Here is a 21,105-nt window from a genome sequence, read left to right on the forward strand (position 1 = left end):
CAAGTATATATACATGCAAAAATATACTATATATATAATATATATATATATATATATATATATATATAGAGTATATAAATAGCTTAATATATGTGTGTATATACATATACACACTATGTTACTATTTGTTTTCTATTCTTTTCATTTGAGCCATGAGAAAAGCAATGTGACTACTCCCAATGAATTACCTAAGTGGAATCTGCATAGGCACCCTGTCCAAATGCGTCAGAGCCAGGTCCCTGTGTGGGGGAGGGGGAGGCATTCCAGACACATATCCTATCCAGAGTGTGATTTTTGTCCCCTTATTGATCGTTGTTACTTTTTCCTCCTCTTCTTCTCCAGCTTCTCCAATAGGGAGGTGATGCTGCTGCTCCAGTTGCTGTCCATAGGCTGAGCACACAGTGTCTTGGAGGGGATTCACTGGGTACAGTTAGTGCACAGTCTCAGGCAGGCTCTAAGACATCAGGGGATTCCCCTCTGCGTGGAAAGTGTTCTTGGTGCTGAGTTTCTGCCTTGTGCTCAGGATGCAGCTCTGCAAGGGACGCTTGCTGGGGATCTCTGTGGCTGTAGCACATGGGGTTTTCTCTGGCTCCCTGAACATCCTGCTCAAGTTCCTAATAAGCAAGTACCACTTCTCCTTCCTAACCCTAGTGCAGTGCATGACCAGCTCCACTGCAGCTCTCACCCTGGAGGTGCTCAGGCGCTGTGGGAAGATCTCTGTGCCTCCATATGGCTTCCAGCTGGCTCGGATGTTTGCAGGGGTGACTATTCTCTCCACCCTGCAGTCCAGCCTGACACTGTGGTCTCTGCGGGGACTCAGTCTCCCTATGTACGTTGTATTCAAGCGATGTCTGCCCCTGGTGACCCTACTGATTGGAGTACTGGTGCTTAGGAACGGGCTGCCCTCTGTAGGGGTGCTGATTGCAGTCTTCATCACCACTTGTGGGGCTGCTCTGGCAGGTAAGTGCCTTCACATCCACTCACTTCCATCTGCTGCCTCATACTGCATGTTAGGCAAGAGGCTGCTGCTGTCATTATTTGCTCCTAAAAAGACCTTTCAGGCTCCTGTTCTTAACTCATTGTGTAACAGGATACCCAGAGAGATAGACTTTCCCCATGATCACCACCTCACCCCATAAGACCTGTCACCATGATATTAGCAGCTGTTTTTATTGTCACCTCTGTAACCCACAGGCTGAAGCTTTGTCTCTTCTCCTTCCTTGCTCCCTAGTTTTGCAGCACTTGTCATACTTGCTTACTGTACCATTACTTTATCTTATAAATGGTTGGATTTTTTAAAACCCTCAGAATGAAAGTGGTGATTATTCTGCATAAAGCTGACTTTCAGTTCATTGCGGGCAACATGATACCTCCTTCACTTACCCCAAGTAATCAAATTGGCAAAAATAAATAAATCTAATTTATTTTTGAATTATTAATAAACTCTAAATAATAGTGACTGGACGATGTGTAAGAACATTTTTCCATGCAGCCAGGTGAAGGTAGGTTGCTTTATGTCTGCAGTACACAATATATCAGGGTGTAGTGCAGGTGTCCTAGAAGTCCCACTGAAGAAGTAGGTGACTTGCCTGTATTACTATGCTTTCGTCTTATACATAGCATACAGGCATACAGTATGTAGCATGCAGTATTAAAGAATGAGTCAGATGACCTCTGGGATATAACATATCATATTTATCAAACAATGTTATCATACTATATAAATATAGTGATACTGGACTTAGTACATCTTTATATATTTTATTAGCCCTTGAAGAAAAAAAAAGTGTGACAATGAATTTGTGTCATCACGTCTCATGTTTTTGTAGTCACCCCCGCAGCTTGCACAAAATCCCCTATTAACCTGTCTTCTTATGAACTTATTCAGGTTCACATTGTATTTATTATGTCAGATTGTACTGTATTTAACACCCTGGATTTTCTCTGGTATTATCATGCTAATTTATAAAGCATGAAGAAGAAATCTGCAGAGCCTTGTTTTGTGCAAATATCTAAAAATAAGTAGTATTGAGAGATACTGCTGGATACAATTAACATTATCGAGTACCTTTTCTTCCTTCTTATACGGCTGAAACTACTGAAGGAACGTATGTTCTTTCCGTTTCAAGCTAATTTATGTGACTTTTAGACAGGTGAGGAAAAAATGCTTCAAAGTTTGAATACTTTCAAAATTAGAAGTGTTAATAGTTTATTTGTTATCAATTACCAAAACATAAAGTGAATGAACAAAAGAGAAATTTAAATCAAATTAGTATTTGGTGCAACTGTCTTTTACCAATTCGGCATACATTTTTCTAGCTACCTTTGCACATAATCCTTGATGGAACTTGGCGTGGAGGTTGTTGCAAACATCTTGGAGAACTAACCACAGATCCGTGAATGTAGGCTTCTGCCAATTTGTCTATCTCATCTTGTAATCCCAGACAGACTTGATGATACTGTGATTAGTAGTCTGTGTGGGAACATATCACTTCCAGGACTCATTGTTCTTCTTTACACTGAAGATAGTTATTTATGATATTAGCTATATGTTTGGAGTCATTGTCCTGCTGCAGAATAAATTTAGAGCCAATCAGATGCCTCCCTGATGGTACTGCTTGATGGATAAGTATCTGTCTTTTATCTTAGCATTGAGGACACCATTAAATTGACCAAATACCCAAATCTATTTGCTGAAATATAGCCCCAAGCTTTCAAGAAACCTCCACCATGCTTCACTGTTACCTGCAGACACTAATTATTCTACAGCTTTTCAGCCAGCTCTTCAGTAAACAAATTACCTTCTATTACAGACAAATATATTAAATTTTGACTTCATTATTCCAGAGCACCTGCTGCCATTTTTCTCTTATTATAGTTTTGTGCATTGTTGAGTCAATTGGCCTTGTTTCAGTGTTGGGTGTATGACTATTTGTCCGCAATTTTTCCATGAAGACAACTTCTGGCCATACTCTCCTAAACAGTACAGGAGTGTAGCTGAGTGTGACTGGTAGCTGCTAGTTCTGAGCTGATAACACTGCTGGACATCTAATTCCGAACGGAGGTAAACATGATGACCGCGTCTACCGTCTTATTTCTTGGAGCTTCTTCAAAATAGCTTGAACAGCACACTGGAAATCCCAGACTGCTGTGAAATCTTTGCCTGGAAGAGATGTTGCTGATGCAGTATAATTACCTTGTGTCTTGTACTGTGCTTAGTCTAGCCATGTGTATGACCTGTGACATGAAACTGTCTTCCACAAACTCAACTTTATAGCACAGTTTGGTTGTTCCTTACCCGGTTTTGAGCCTCATTCACAGCTTTTTCTTTTACAGTTAATGATTGTGTTTCAACCTACATATGAAGATGATGATCATCGTCACCTGTTTGGTATAATACGTTACTCGCACATCTCACTGTAATCTTACAAAATTCATGACTTCGTGAAAGCGTACCTAGAATTAATGCTGTTTTGAAGTCAAATATTGATTTGATTTAGATTTCACTTTTGGTCATTCTCTTTGCATTTGGTTAATTGATAAAAATAAGCTGTGAACACTTTTATTTATAGAAGGCACTCTTACTCATTTTTCCCACACCTGCCTAAAAAATGTTCACAGTCCTATACACATATATATATAGAGAGAGTGCTCAATATAAATGACTATGGAGTATAACCTCTTTGAAAAGTAAGATTTGAATCAATATCTCACTGAACAGAACAATTTCCAAAATTTTGACAAGACTGAGTTTCATAGAACATTTTTCAAACCATAACATGAAAGTAAGGTTAATAATATAACTTTCATCTTCAATTTTACTCAAATTAGTTAATGCAAGAATGACTACACTACACATTAGAGTCTGGATACTGGTTGGAGAGTGACTCTCAACTTGTCTCTTCAGAATTTCCCATACTTGTTCAATTGTGTTCAGGAGACATACTTGGCCACTGAATCACGTTCACCCTGTTCTTCTTCGGAAATGCAACAGATGTACATTTTGAATCATTGTCATGATGGAAAAGTGCAGGTCTACGAAGAACACAAAGTGATGGTAGCATTTTCTCTTTCAATATAGAACAGTACATCTGTGAATTCATGATACCGTCAATGAAATTAAGCACTCATGCAGCCCCACATAAGTACACTGACACCACTGTCCTTCACTGTAGGCATAACGTTTTATTGCCAAACTTATTCTTGTCTGTTAATAAAATATTTTTAATATTTCTGCCCAACAGCTGAAAACAGTCTCGGCTTATTCTAGTACTTAGGTTACTCAAAGAAATGTTCACCTATATTGAAACTTCTTAAAACTTTTAACATACTTAAACACATAATTAATGAGCCTTTTCTTCAGAGATTTAATCATATTTGCAAGTTAACTCCTCTCCTACATTGGACTTACTTACTTACTTATTATTTGCTGAGGTGTTCCCACAAATGGATGTACTGTTACATCCAGATGATCATGCAGGCAAAGGAGCTATGTCCAATGCAGTCACTGCAGGAGCTTGGCTTAACTGACAACTGAGCACCATCCCTCGCTGTTTAAGCTTCTAGATGCTGCAGTCAATTGCAACTGCATCCAGAGGTTTATGAGAGGAAGGGGGCTCTCTCTCACACCCCATTTTCCCCACCAAAATGGTTGTGGATAGTTGTCATGGCAGCTGGTGTTCAAAGAATGAACTCCAGGTCTGCCAAGTATGGCCTGTTAGGCCCTGCCATAAGAAGGGTCTAACAGGCCTCCTGTTAGTGTAACATTGACAGATTTAATACCCTGCAATACATAAGTATTACCAGGTGTTTTATCAGCAGTTACACTATAAAATGTTCAAGATCCACACAGGTACTAAATAAAAAAAGTGAAGAAAAGTTAAATTTTTTGCAAAATATTATAAACTAAATAAAATAAAGTAAAGAGCATAAAAATCAGAAAAAAATGTTCCTCTAATAAATCGCATTTTTAATATATATATAAAAAAGTACACTTATTTGGTATTGTCACATTTGGAATGGCCTGAGTTATAAATCTGTCACACTATTTAACCCCTACAGTGAATACCATAACATTTTTTATTAAAACCAAGGCAAAAACACTGTTTTATCATCATTATGCTGTACAAGAAATGAAGTAAAATGCAATCAAAAAGACAAAAACAAATTGTATCACTGAAAATATCATCTTGTCCCACAAAAAGCAAGTGCTCACTCAACTCCACTGGCAGAAAAATAAAAAAAGTTATAGCTCACAGAATATGGTGATGAATAAACATTTTTTTTTAAATAAAGTTGTCTTATCACTTTTGCTGCAGTGAACAGCATAATAAAATAAAAACAATTTGTGAATTGCTATTTTTTGTTCATTGTGTCTCTCAAAAAAATGGAATAGAAAGTGACAAAAATGTTATGTGCCCCAAATAGTACCAATAAAATCTTCAACTCATCCCACAAAAAACAAGCCTCCTCTCAAGTTCATCATCTGTCAATGGAAATATAGGGGTTTCCATGTTACTGGTAGGAAAAGGCTCTAGAAAACCATCATGCCTTCACCTTCCTCCCACCCAAGGAAAAATATCCAACAAAATCTGAACTTGCAATCCAAATGCCCCCCATCCCTTCTGAGCTCCACAGTATGCAGTAACTGCACTTAGCATCCACATGTTTGGAATTACTGGAGCGAGGAAAGCCCACTTAACAATTTACGAAGTGCGTTTCTCCAGAAATATATGCTGGGCACAACGTATGGGCACTAAGCTGGCGTATTTGTAATTTTCACTCTGCAACTACAACTGCATGCTTGTTTCTGGAAAACACTTGTAGGGTGAATATAGTCACTTCACCAGAAGATTAATTCATTGATGGGGGAATTTCCAAATGGCGTCACTTGAGGGGGGTTTCTACTGTTCTAGCATCTTAGAGGATTTGCTAATGGCGCCCACACACTATTTATTCAATGAAAATCTATGTTCCAAAAGTCAAATTGTGCTCCTTTCTTCTGATGAGCTCCCAAACTGTACTATACAACCATATAAAGTGTACTGCCACATTTAGGAAACATTTCATAACAAATTATGGGGACATTTTCACCTACTTCCCCTTGAGAAAACATTTTAGTGGTACAAATTTAATTTATTTTCTTCATGACTCAATGGCATGAAAGTCTGTGAAACACCTATGGTGTCAACAAACTCACTACATCTTTAGATGAATTAATTGAGGCATTTTGTCTATAAAATAGGGTCACTTTTGGGGGTGTTCTGCTGTTCGGGGACCTTAGAGGCTCTGGTAATTTGACATGGCAAACCATTTGCACAAAAACTGCACTCCAAAATGGCACTCCTTCTGTTTTGAACTTTCCAATTTGCCTGGAGAGTAGTTTCTGACCACATCTGGGATATTGGCATATTCAGGAGAAATAGCATAACAAATTGTGGGGTTCATTTTCTCCTAGTACCCCTTGTGAAAATTAGAAATTTGGACCTAAAGCAACATTTTAGTGGAAAAATGTACTTTTTCATTTTTACTGTCCACTGTTATAAAATTCTGTGAATCACTTGTGGGTTCAAAATGCTCACCTCACCCCTAGATAAATTCCTTTAAACATGTAGTTTGCAAAATGGGGCCACTTGTTGGGTTTTCTGCTGTTTTGGCACTTCAGGGACTCCGTAAATGTGACATTGCGTCCGTAGTCTATTCAAGCTAAAATTGTGCTCCAGAAGTCTAATAGTGCTCCTTCTCTTCTGAGCCCTGCCATGCTCCCAACAGTAGTTTCCGCACACATGTGGGCTATTGGCGTGCTCAGAAGAAATTTTAATGTCTTTTTTCTCCTGTCATCCTTGTGAAAGTGACAAATTTGGGGCTAAGCCAACATTTCCATGTTAAAAATTATAATATTTAATTTTCATGGCCAATGGTATAAAATTTTGTGAAGCATCGGTGGGGTCAAGATGCTTACCAGAACCCTATATGAAATTCTTGAGTGGTGTAGTTTCAAAAATGGGGTCACTTGTGAGAGGTTTCTGCTGATTTGTTATGTCGGGGGCTCGTCTAATGCGACATGGCGTTCGCAATCTAATCCAGCTAAATTTGCACTCCTAAAGTCAAAAAGTACTCCTTCCCTTCCAAGCCCTGCTGTGTGACAAAACAGTAGTGTCCAAACACCTTTGGGGTATTGGAATACTCAGGAGAAATTGGACAAGAAAATTGTTGGGTCCATTTTCTCCTGTTACTCCTGTGAAAATGAATAATTGGTGGCTAAATGAACATTTTTGTAAACAAAAAAAATATTTCTTTTTTTTCCTTCCAATCTGTGTTAATTCCTGTGAAGCAGTTGGACAATTAACAAACATCCTGATTGCTGTTTTAAATACATTGAGGGGTGCAGTTGTTTAAAATAGCGTCTTGTTTTTTTTTAAAGATAGATATCTTATAGTCACTATAAAATGAAGTTGTCACAAAAAAAACAGGTTTTGTAAATGTCACTAAAAAAAGAAAATTTGCTGCTAAACTTTTAAGCTTTCTAAATTTTCAAAAACATGCTGAAGTAAAGTAGATGTAAGGTAAATGATTTTTTATTAACTGTTTTGTGTAATATGACTATCAAAAGTTGTGAATGTTTCTAAATTTCTGTCAGATATTTGGATAAAAAAATGTGATTCTTATTCATCTAAATTTACCACTAAGATAAAAGTACAATGTGTCATGAAAAACAGTATCAAAATCATAGTTATAACATGGCATAGCTAGGGGTTCAGCACACAGGGAGCAAAACACACCTGAGTGGACCCTCAACGTAGGAAAGCATGTTTACAACTATGGTGGCACACCCTAACAAAGGGGGTAAAGGGAAACCTCAGCAGATCACCATGCTGTTACTGAAATTAAATGACTATACAAAAAACTAAGACTAATATTATAGCCACATGTTGACTATATAGTGGTAGATACTAGTTCTGAGAAACATATTAAGAGATTACAATACAGTTATAGTGACTTACAGATGACCTTCTTTCTGATGAGGTCATTCACTTTTCCTGTCTTTTCCATCTGTCCCAGACAGACATCCCTTCACTTCTTCCAGCCACTACTCATCTACAAAGTTTACAACAAAGACACATTTTACTTCTTACATTTCCAGCACCATCTCCTTCTATGACCAACCTGCACAAAATTCCATCCGGTTGATACCCCATTTCTACGCCTGCTGTATTTGTCCCTTCTACGAGAACTGTTATTTCATTTTGTAACTGTACTCCTCTCACTTCCTGACATACTAATACTCACCACTGTGCCTCTTAAATAGTAAAATGTGCCATCTACAGTGGGTACGGAAAGTATTCAGACCTCTTTAAATTTTTCACTCTTTGTTTCATTGCAGCCATTTGGTAAATTCTAAAAAGTTTTTTTTTTTTCTCATTAAAGTACACTCTGCACCCCATCTTGACTGAAACCCGCCCCCAGAAATGTAAAAAATTTTGCAAATTTATTAAAAAAGAAAAACTGAAATATCACATGGTCATAAGTATTCAGACCCTTTGCTCAGGCACTCATATTTAAGTCACATGCTGTCCATTTCCTTGTGATCCTCCTTGAGATGGTTCTACTCCTTCATTGGTATCCAGCTGTGTTTAATTAAACTGATAGGACTTGATTTGGAAAGGCACACACCTGTCTATATAAGACCTCACAGCTCACAGTGCATGTCAGACCAAATCAGAATCATGAGCTCAAAGGAACTGCCCAAGGAGCTCAGAGACAGAATTGTGGCAAGGCACAGATCTGGCCAAGGTTCTAAAATAATTTCTGCATTACTCAAGGTTCCTAAGAGCACAGTGGCCTCCATAATCCTTAAATGGAAGAAGTTTGAGACCACCAGAAGTCTTCCTAGACCTGGCCGTCCAGCCAAACTGAGCAATCGTGGGAGAAGAGCCTTGGTAAGAGAGGTAAAGAAGAACCCCAAGATCACTGTGGCTGAGCTCCAGAGATGCAGTAGGGAGATGGGAGAAAGTTCCACAAAGTCAAATATCACTGCAGCCCTCCACCAGTCGGGCCTTTATGGCAGAGTGGCTCGACGGAAGCCTCTCCTCAGTGCAAGACATATAAAAGCCCGCATAGAGTTTGCTCTCATCTGATGAAATGAAGATAGAACTTTTTGGTGATAATTCTAAGCGGTTTGTGTGGAGAAAACCATGCACTGCTCATCACCTGCCCAATACAATCCCAACAGTGAAACATGGTGGTGGCAGCATCATGCTGTGGGGGTGTTTTTCAGCTTCAGGGACAGGACAACTGGTTACAATTGAAGGAAACATGAATGCGGCCAAGTACAGAGATATCCTGGATGAAAACCTCTTCCAGAGTGCTCTGGACCTCAGACTTGGCCGAAGGTTCACCTTCTAACAAGACTATGACCCTAAACACGCAGCTAAAATAACAAAGGAGTGGGCTTCAGAACAACTCTGTGACCATTATTGACTGGCCCAGCCAGAGCCCTGAACTAAACGCTGTACTAGCTGAAAAGGGTGCTTCTACTCAATACTGAGCAAAGGGTTTGAATACTTATGACCATGTGATATTTCAGTTTTTCTTTTTCAATAAATTAGCAAAAATTTCTACATTTCTGTTTTTTTCAGTCAAGATGGAGTGCAGAGTGTACTCTAATGAAAAAAAAAATAACTTTTTAGAATTTACCAAATGTCTGCAATGAAAAAAGAGAGTTCCGTACCCACTGTATATGGTAAAATTTCTCCCTAAAAAATATTAATGCTTTTTTTTGAATGCCTAGAAAATAATAGTGATCACATTTTGCCCCTTCCCCCCCAAAAAAAGTAATGATGCCTCCCATGTACCCCTTTGACAGTTACAATACACTGAGGTCGCCTATAATGTTATAAAAGTGCCCAATTAATATTTAATATTGTTCCTTAAATGCTCCTAAAAAATGTAATGTCTACCGAGTGTCCCCTTAGCAATTTATAATGCCCCAAGTACGTCAACAAAAGTAATAGTGTCCCATTTGCCGGTCTACATGCTGTAATATTGTCTCAGATTCCTGCACATATAGTTTTAACATCCCTTGGATTTCCCCATATACAGTAACAATGATCCAAGAAATCCTCACACGCAGTAATAATGTGCACTGTCCCCCTACATACAGTAATGATTACCTCTATGCCCCCCCCACGCAGTAGAATGTCCCCACAACCCACCACAGAGTATGATTTCTCCACTGTCCCCCAGATAGTACGATGGCCCCCCAACTCCTCACATATTGCTATGGCCTGCAAAGCTGCCAACACATAGTATGATGATCGCAACACCACCCCACACACAATATGAAGCTCCCAAAGCCACCTGCACACATCATAATGGCTCCCACAGCTATCCATAGATAGTAATATGGCTCACCCAGCCCACCACACCATGTGATGACCTTACAGCCCCCCACACACTATGATGCATCCACAGCCACCCACAGACAGTATGATAGTCCAACAGCCCCCTCCACAGAGTATGATGGCTTCCACAGCCCATCACACACAGTATGAAAGCCTCCGCAGGCCACCACACACAGTATGATGCCCCCACAGACAGTATGAAAGCTGCACAACCCCCCACAAACTATGATTTTTTAACAGCCTTCCACACAGTATGATGGCTCCACATTCTCCCAGACACAATATGATGACCTAAACAGCCCCCACACTCAGTATGATGGCCTCCACAGCCCACCACACACAATATATTGGCCTTCACAGCTCCCCACATACAGTATGATGCCCTCACAGCATAATAGCCCCTACCAACCCACACAAAGTATGAAGGTCCCCATAACCCCCCATATAGTATGAAGGTTCCACAGCCTCCACACGGTATAATGGTCCCACAGCCCCTATGCATATACTGGCCCCACAGCCCCTACACACTGTATGATTGCCCCCACAGTCCCCCACTGAGTATAATGCCCTCATAGCCTCACCACACATTATGATAGTTCCATAGTCATTCATGTTGGATTTGAAAAATTTGACCTGGTCAGGAAGATGAAAACTGGCTTCAGCGGGAAGACGTTAAACTATTAAAATTACCTTACTATTCAGAAGGATAAATTGATCTTGTAGAATGTGATTTAACCCTAAAAATATGTTCATTGTAGAAACTCAATTTGAGTATGAAATATCAAAGAAATATGAAGAACACTTTTTGTCATCACAGAACAGTTGATATTTCAAACATAGCTTTATTAGTTAAAAATAAATGCATTTCGTAAAATATAATGGACATATATTATAAATATAAACTAATAGACCAAAATATTGGGACCTTTTAATATGGATCTCAGGTTTTTCATTTAATCCGATTACCACAGGTGAATAAAATCATGCCCCTAGCCATACAATCTGCTTTTACAAACATTTGTGATAGAATGGTGTGCTCTAAAGAGATCACTGAATTGCAGTGTGGTGCTGTAATAAGGGACGACCACAGTTACATGTCAGTTTGTGAATTTTTTTTCTTCCTAAATATTGTACAAGCAACTGTGAGTGGCATTATTGAAAACAGGAAGCATTTACTAACCTCAGTGACAAATACACGTAGACTGCGTGGTTACAGAGGGAGTCTTCGAATTCTGGGGCACATAGTGCAAAAAAGTCACCAACATTCTGCTGACTCAATATAACTGTAAAGTTCCAAATCTCCTCTTGTATTAACAAAATTTTCACTCAGGAAACGTGTTTTGTGGAGTGACAAATCACACTTGTCTATCTGGCAGTCTGAAGGACAAGTCTGGACTTGGCAAATTCCAGGAGATAGTTACCAGACTGACTGCATTGTGCCAATTGTAAAGTTTGGTAGAGGAGAGATAATGTTTTAGAACAAGGGAAATCCTAATGCTTCAGCATACCAAGACATTTTGGACAATTGTATGCTTCCAACTTTGTTGGAACAGTTTGAGGAAGGCCCTTTTCTGTTCCAGCATAACTGTACCTTAGTGCACAAAGCATAGAGATTGCAAGCTTCTCATCCTACATCAGTGTCTGACCTCACAAATGGTCTTCTGGATTAAGATGCAAAAATGTCCACAGTCTTAGGCTGTGTGCCCACAATGCGTTTTTTAAGCTCTTATGCAGCGGCAAAAACGCTGCAGAAATGCTTAAAAAACGCATGGTAGAAGGTCTGCCATGTTCTCCAATGATAATCTGCATGTGCTGTGCACATGCTGCGGAAATTTCCGCTGCGGATTATCATTGCGGAAAAAAACAGCACTACCAATTATTTTGCGGAAGTGCTGCGTTTTCGCCGCCATTGACTTGCATTAGAACGTGCCAATTCCGCAAGACTGCATCTGTACTTGCGTAATTGGCGCGTTCTAATGTGCGGATGGTACCCGGGTGTGGAGGACAGGAGACTCTCCTCCACACCCAGGTACCCTAAAAGCTGTAAAAAAAGGAATAAATTAAAAATAAAGATTATATTCACCTTCCGACGGCCCCCGGACTCCTTCCCTGTGCTCCGAGTATTTACAGCTGCTCGGTGATATGTTTGAATCGCTCCCGTGTGCATGATTTGCAACTGTTTGACAGTTTTAATGCATGTCAGGAATGTGTAAGAAGTAGACATTCCTCACATGTAATAAAGCTGTCAAACAGTTACAAATCATGCACACGGGAGCGATTCAAACATATCACCGAGCAGCTGTAAATACTCGGAGCTCGGCCCGAGCATACTCGGAACAGAACATACTCACTCAACACTAATACTAAGACAAAAAAAAAGAATGAGACTGAATATTTATGTAGTTATCCAGAGGTGAAAAAATAGGAAATGATTGAAGTATATGTTGTTAGAACTCTCCTGTTAGGTTTTTTTGAGTTTGCTGGTCACATGACCATTTTTGCCTATTTAATCTGGCTCCGCCCTCCTTGCCTTGCTGGACTTCATTGTATTTACTACTCTTGAGCTAACTTGGTGCTCTGTTGCCGTTCTCTGTTAGTTTTGCTAGGTCTTCTGACCTCTATGCTTTTTGTTGTGTGTTTGTCTTTGACTGCTACTATTTCTGCTAGGAGGTGTCCAACTTATCCCAGTCCCTAGTTCTTGTAGGGATACCTCCCTCACATCTATAGGTCTTCGTACAGACTAGCCGAGGACTTTAGCGGGTCTGATCGCAGGATCAGGTTCCCCGTTACATCGTAGGGATCTAGTTTAGTTCTATTGTAGGGACAGATCTCCTGTCTTTCCTTAGTCTCTGTAGCAGATCATAACAGTAAGTCCAGCCCTAAAAGAAAAAAAAAAAAAAAAATTTTCTCTAAGGAAAGACACCCAGTTTTCCATCATGGTCTCGGTTCAAGATTTGGCTCAACGCTTGCAGGGACTCTCTCTGGAGGTGGTCAAGCTCCAACAACACGTGAGTAGCTATCCTGGAGCACATTTTGTTGAACCAAAGGTACGTCTGCCTGATTTATTTTTTGGCGAACAACAAGATTTTTTTTCTTTTAAAAATGCTTGTTTATTGTATTTTCGTTTGAGACCCGGATCCTCTGGTGATGAATCACAGCGCATAGGGTTCATAATGTCACTTTTGCGCAAAGATCCTCAGGGATGGGCCTTCTCTCTCCAACCTAGTGATCCGTGCTTTAGATCAGTGGATAGTTTTTTTTCTGCTTTGGGTTTGTTGTACGATGATCCTGATCGTGTCTCATCTGCTGAGTCTGAATTAAGACGTTTGAGGCAGGGATCGGGTAATGTGGAAAAATATTGTTCTCACTTCCGTCGGTGGTCTGCCCAGGTGGGGTGGAACGATTCAGCTTTGAAAAGCTTGTTTTTTGCAGGGCTAGGTGAAAGGGTTAATGATTTACTGATTGCTTATCCCACACCTGGAAACTTGCAGGAGGCAATGCAATTAGCTATACGGGTGGACAGGAGACTGCGTGCAAGGATTAATGAGAGCAAATCCTCTGCTATGTCAGCTCCGAGTCTTGAGAGGGTCTGTGCTGACAATGGAGAGCCGATGGAGATTGGGGCGATGGCACCCCGCTCTCAGGAAAAAGACCGCAGGCTTTCTGAAGGCCTGTGCTTCTATTGCGGAAATTCTGGTCATTTTATTAAGAGCTGTGTGCTTCGTATGAAGAAAGAAAAAAAAATGGTCAGTCATGCCCGTATTGCCTGTTTAAATTCTAAGGGAGTATTCCTATCTGCCACTACTGCTGCTCAGGATGAATTAATTGAATTTCGGGTATTTTTGGATTGTGGTTCTACTCTGAATGTGATTAATGGGGGATTCTTGGAAAAACTTAGATTAGAACCTAAAACTTTGTCATCCCCTATTTCTGTGGTTTCTGTTGATGGCTCTCCCTTGAAGAGTGTTACTCACAAGGTCTGTGAATTTCCCCTCACTATTAATGGTATTCATCAAGAGAATTTGGATTTGGTGGTATTGGATAATTTGCCTTCTCCAGTAATATTGGGGTTACCCTGGTTAAAATTGCACAATCCTGTATTGGATTGGTCTACCAATGAAATTAAGTCCTGGAGCCCTAAGTGTTATGACAAGTGTTGTAACGGGTGCATTGCTGCTGTGGAAAAAGGGGAATTACCTGTACCTATTCAGGATTTTTGGAGAGTTTTTTCTGAGGAGGAGTCGCAAATTTTGCCTCCCCATAGAGACTATGATTGTACCATTGAATTTGTCCCTGGAGCGACTCTTCCTAAAAGTCGTTTATTTAATCTGACTATTCCTGAGAGAAAGGCTTTGGAGGAATATATACAGACAAGCTTGGCCGCTGGTCACATTAGGCCTTCCAAGTCTCCTGTGGCTGTTGGATTTTTTTTTGTAAAAAAGAAAGATGGCGGTTTACGTCCTTGTCTGGACTTTCGTGAGATTAATAAAATTACTGTACGCAATCCTTACCCACTGCCATTGATTCCTGATTTATTTAACCAGTTAGTGGGGACCAAGTGGTCCTCTAAGAATCTGCGATTGAGGATTCCTTCTAAAAAATTGGGTCCCAAGTTCGTAGGGCCCTTTAAGGTGCTTCAGATAGTTAACCAATCTGCTGTTAGGTTGGAGGTCCCTACGTCCTGGAAGATTAACCCGGTGTTTCATGTTTCTCTATTGAAAAAAGCTGATGTGTCGGATGGTGACGCCTCTGCCACTGTTCCTCCGGTGGTGGAGGACGGGGAATATGAAATTTCCCGCATCCTAAATTCTAGACGGTATAGAGGGAGTTTGCAGTATCTCGTCGCTTGGAAGGGTTTCGGACCTGAGGATAACTCATGGGTGAGGGCGGATGATGTTTCTGCTTCCAGACTTGTCAGAGCGTTTCACAGGAGGTTTCCTGGTAAGCCTGGGCCTAGGGGATCCGGAGGATCCTCTTAGAAGAGGGGGTACTGTTAGAACTCTCCTGTTAGGTTTTTTTTAGTTTGCTGGTCACATGACCATTTTTGCCTATTTAATCCGGCTCCGCCCTCCTTGCCTTGCTGGACTTCATTGTATTTACTACTCTTGAGCTAGCCGTTCTCTCTTAGTTTTGCTAGGTCTTCTGACCTCTATGCTTTTTGTTGTGTGTTTGTCTTTGACTGCTATTATTTCTGCTAGGAGGTGTCCAACTTATCCCAGTCCCTAGTTCTTGTAAGGATACCTCCCTCACATCTATAGGTCTTCGTACAGACTAGCCGAGGACTTTAGCGGGTCTGATCGCAGGATCAGGTTCCCCGTTACATCGTAGGGATCTAGTTTAGTTCTATTGTAGGGACAGATCTCCTGTCTTTCCTTAGTCTCTGTAGCAGATCATAACATATGTTACACGTACACCGCCTAAGTTTAGATAGGGGTGAGACCAGTTACATGAATTAGTTGGAATCCTGGGGAAACCGTTATTCAGGGCAACCATAGGCTGCAGCTTCTCTCAGTCACAGGAAAGATTCAATTGCTGACCAGACACATTTGAAAGAGTCCTCATAAACTGTAGAACAGTAACATTTAATGAGGCACGGCCAGTGCAATGTAAATGCCTCTTTGAGCAACAGGCTCCAGTAACAACAGTACAATCTCCTTCGCAGCACAGTAGTACACAGTCTATCCAGTAGCACAGTACAGCACAGTTTTAATGCATACACAAGCACAGGCTTTTCCTTCACAAGGACACAATAGTACACAACATGCTTTATCCTGCATGGAGATGGAGGGGGAGGGTTTGATGAGGGAGATGATCCCTATGACAGGATTCCTTCCAGTCCTTATCTTTCTGCCCGATAATACGCCACACTGTTAGCTCAGGGAGTCTATCTGACCTGTGTTTAGCTTCCCTCCTGACCTGAATTCTGTTCCCTTGCCTTCTGTGAGATGCAGATCATGCACCACCTTTCTCTTCGGCTCCAGCCAGACAGTAAACAACTTCCCCACAATCCCACTGGGGCTCTGTTAAAAATATCCCTGTCTCCTGTGACTGTGTTACTTCTAATAGTTGCTGGATGATTTTGAAGCAACAGCACTACTTCTGCAAGTCACATATAGTGTATACTGTTGACCACGGTCTGTAAACCAGTGGGATATGTGCTAACAAAGGCATGCCTTTAAATGCTGTAAATGACAACACGTGGCACCATATGTCTCTATATATTATAATGAGGACACTGTATATAATATTAAAGGCAGTCACCTCATCTAATATAGCATACCTCCTAACTTTTGATTAAGAGAGTCTGTGGCAAATTTTGGCCACGCCCCCTGGCCACACCCCAATCAATATTTTTTAAGGTACAATTACACTGTGGCTGATAATTGGAAATGGAAGATCAGCCTTTCTAAAGAGGCTGTCAAACGCTCGATGCACGATCAAAATGTCTGCTTTGCTTATATAGCGCCATCATATTCCACAGCGTTTTACAGACATCATGACAATGCCTATACTAGTTAATACCCAACTTTCCTCAGGTCCTTAATGTAATTAAATCTTGTCACCTGCTTATTGTGCTCTTTTGTGTCAGTGATCACTGCACTTCTATCCTTGCATTCATAGATCAATAAACTAATATGAAAAGAGACAGCAGCCCCTCCAAATTCTGCAAGACGGGAGAATTCTGAGAGGGAAGGCTGACAGTTTTACAAGCTTCTCTTATTTATAGTCCCTAGCAAGGGGTCGCTGCTGCAGCTGGGTCAGTCACCTCACTGCCAGGTTATAGGATTAGGAAGAGGTGAGGGCGTGAGATGAGGAATGTGTCCATGTAATGGGCTGCAAACTAACAAATCATCCCCTCATAACTCACTCGCTCTTCTGGTCCCGACTTCAGCCCATGGATTTGATAGTTTCCAGTCCAGCTCCTCCTGTGTGTGGCCGCAGCCCGCACTTCTGATGATAGCAGCCGCTGAGCACAAGCACTGCTGTGGTCACAGTGCTGATGACGCGGCTCCCCGATCTGCCTGTGCCCGGCCACTGTGCTGCTAGGCCAAGTATGCAGAGCAGATAGATCAGTGACCTAGCACTAGTTTGAGCATTAGTTAGATTGGTTAGCTAATGCCACTGCAGCAGGGGGATAACACTTTTCTTTTAAAATTGTGCCCCCGGCCCCTTTGTACTTGCTGAGCACAGCTATGTCGCTCTCACAGAAAAAACTGTCCGGCACTTCCAAAACAAGAAACAGGTGTGAACAGGTGCTTACTAGGAGCAGCTACCTCGAATATACAACTAACACACAAAGCAGCACACTGTAACGCTAAGTATGCGAACATGAAATATATGAAATTTGAATAGCATTACTGGTGCAGAAAATAGGAATAAATGGAAATCTTAGCGCATAAGTTGGCCAATTCATGTGTACCTGGTAGCCACGGTAAGGCGTTTCTCAAAATACCAGGACCCTATCAATGTGAACTCCTCTCTAAGAGACATATGTCTGCTTGTGTGTGGGATAATAAGTTCCTGCTGTAATTAAAACCGCCTGTGGCCTAGAGGCGGAGTGCTCAGTCAAAGCTTATACACAGAAATAGAAAAAACTGGCCGGCACAAGTTCATGTTCGCATACTTAGCGTTGCAGTGTGCTGCTTTGCCTATTAGTTGTATATGGAGGTAGCTGCTCCTAGTAAGCACCTGTTCACTCCTGTTTCTTGTTTTGGCGGTTTTAATTACAGCACTAGCTTATTATCCCACACACAAGCAGACATAGTCTCTTAGAGAGGAGTTCACATTGATAGGGTCCTGGTATTTTGAGAATCGTCTTACCGTGGCTACCAGGTACACATGAATTGGCCAATTTATGCGCTAAGATTTCTCATTTATTTTCTATTTTTCTAGAGCAGTAATACTATTCAAACTTCATATATTTCATGTTTGCAAACTTAGCGTTACAGTGTGCTGCTTTGTTTGTTAGATGTCACTTTCCAGGCTGCCAGTGCCTGAGGCTGCGGCGGCTGGGATACAGCACACAGGATGATTCGTTCCTCTCACGTTCTTCTTCGGCAAGCAGTGTAGCAGCTTGGCTGTGTCATCTGGGAGACGGGGCGTCATGGCTCTATCAATAAACAAGCCCTAACTGCAGTGGTCGCACAACTGAGCCGTGACGGGACGCGGGACTGTGCCCTCAAATCGGGACAGTCCCACCCAATACGGGACAGTTGGGAGCTATGCTATAGTATGGCAATATACATAATAAGGAAGGACACTGTACGCAGAGGTACATTGGAAACACAGGTTTTGAACAGATCTGTAAATATACCTGCTATATATAAATGAGAGACAAAAACAGTGGTGACACTCACCAATGGTGAGCTCTACTCTTTATTTAAAAAGAGGTGCTTAAAGAGGTTGTCCATTACTATACATAATGCCCCCATCGATTTAAAGAGTGGAAAGAAGTGTTTTTGTAATTACCTTGTGTTGTCATTCTTGGTCGCTCAATAGGCATCACGTGACTCCGGCTGCAGCCTGTTCTGACATCTGCTGATGTCACGGCAAGTACCGGCTGCAGCTGGGCGTGATTCAGTGTTGCGCTCCCCGCTGATTGATGGGCTGTGGGCGGGGTTTCACCGCGCGTCACAGCCTAGTATCCACCGCACACTTTCCCTTTCCTCTGCATCAGTTAGGGTATGTGCCCACGTAGCGGTTTACAAGCGTATTTGATGCGGAATTCCGCAGCGGAAACGCTTGTAAAACGCTTGGTAATCCGCACCCCATGGTCCCCAATGAGTTTCCGCAAGTTCTATGCCCATGCTGCGAATTCTTCCACAGCGCTTTTGATGCGCACAAAAATCCGCAGCATGTTAATTAATTTTGCGTTTCCGCATGCGGAATTGCCTTTGCAATGCAATAAAAAACGCAAGGCAATTCCGCATGTCGAAAACGCGCGAAAAACGCAATAAACGCTTGCGGAATTCCGCATGCGTTTTTCCGGGAAAGGACATGCAGAAATGAAGCAGAAATTTTCGTGGGCACATAGCCTAAGGAAAATGCGTGGTGGATGCTGGGCTGTGACGCGTGGGGAAACTCCGCCCACAGCCCATCAATCAGGGGGGTGTCAGAACAGGCTGCAGCGGGGGTCACAAGATGCCTGTGAGCGGCCAGCGATAGCGCCGCTCACAGGCAAAAATGACAACACAAGGTAATTACAAAAACACTTCTTCCCTCTCTATAAATTGATGGGGGCATTATGTATAGTAGTGGACTACATCTTTTATGGAAGCAAGAGAATAACACAGTCTGCTCCAGGCAACATCGATATTGCGTCAAATGATGCCTCTTTTGACCAGTTTGCTTAATGGCATTAGTGCATAACATTTGCCATGGTAATCATAAACATCTCACTCAGCATATCAAATGGGAGAATGTTAAAACGATCTATACATTAATAACAAATATCATTTTATAGAAACACAAATAATTTTTATCTTTGAATCTTAGTTTTCCTATAGCTTCACTATGTATAATCCTCTTTGTTACCTGCTGGAGCAGGAACTTATTTAGTTTGCCACCTTGAGTGAGCAGCGAAGCATACTCCAGGCCAGCAAAACACAGTACTTTTGGATCAGCATTATTCACATTTTTATGTGGTCAATTAAACGCATAAAACCTATGCCAGTACATATAGATTTAATATATTCACAAAAGATTTTTTTTTTAATTTTTGGATCATTTTACCTATATAATTGTGTATAAACAGACCAAAAATTGCATAAACTACATAGTGAGTTTTCCAATCTATAAATTGATGGACCATTTGGGTATCGCTTCTTAAAGGGAATCTGTTAGCAGGTTTTTGTATTATCTGATAGCAGTGTAACATAGGGCAAGAAAGCCTGATTCCAGGGATGTATCACTTACTGGGCTGCTTGGTGTAGTTTTCATAGAATACCTGTTTTTCTGATGGAGATGTAGCAGACCTATGTCTTCTGCTCTGTGTATGACCCCACACCCCTGATTGGCAGCTTCCTGTATACACTGTGCATGGTCAATGAGATGCTAATGGTGGTGGTGCGGGGTTACACAGATCACACTACTGATTCACATTCGAGTGTTTTAGATTATCAAAAAAAACAAAGAAAGGGTGGGAAGCTCACCAGCGTTTTAATAGAGATATCCGCTTCAAATAATCCAACATGGTGGGTGCAGTATTCAGCTGGCAGTTTGCAGTGATAATAGGCAGTAGAAGAGGAAATTCCACACATCCATCTGTAGATAATATAAAAAAGTTATTTTATTGTAGATCTATTAAAAAAATGACAAAACACATACAAGGGGATATAGAAAACTGACGCATTTCCAGTGGTAAACCGCTCTTAATCATAGCATGCCATGATACCATAGTATACCAGTTTTCGGTCAGTATTTTTTCTCTGGAGTTGGAGCCAAACCAGGTGAGGAACAATCAGAGAAAAGGTATAATAGAAACAAGTCACCAATTCTGCATTTATCACCCACTCCTGGTTTTGGCTCCCACTCCTGAGAAAAAATACTGACCAAATACTGATAGTTGGGCCGTGGCATAAATGTTCAGTTAATGTGTCAAAAATAAGGCACTTTTTTCACGTCCATTTTTGAAGCTGGAGAGACTTGTACAGATTTTTATTACTGTATTTATCACCCTTTTACAGTTCACTGTGAATGCAGC

The 21,105-nt window shown here is 41.1% G+C and overlaps 1 protein-coding gene across 1 annotated transcript in view; it reads left to right on the forward strand.

Moving 5' to 3' along the window:
* Positions 1 to 228: 228 nt before the first annotated feature.
* Positions 229 to 21,105, forward strand: part of SLC35D3 (solute carrier family 35 member D3) — a 29,726-nt gene continuing 8,849 nt past the window's right edge. Inside the window, exon 1 of the mRNA XM_073671316.1 lies at positions 229 to 960. Within this exon, the coding sequence (XP_073527417.1) occupies positions 525 to 960 (436 nt within the window). The 5' untranslated portion in view covers positions 229 to 524. The remainder of the gene's footprint in view (positions 961 to 21,105) is intronic.

Source organism: Phyllobates terribilis, unplaced genomic scaffold (genome assembly GCF_046119375.1).
Source record: "Phyllobates terribilis strain yellow unplaced genomic scaffold, ASM4611937v1 Scaffold_3__8_contigs__length_932513732, whole genome shotgun sequence".
NCBI classification, from domain to species: domain Eukaryota; kingdom Metazoa; phylum Chordata; class Amphibia; order Anura; family Dendrobatidae; genus Phyllobates; species Phyllobates terribilis.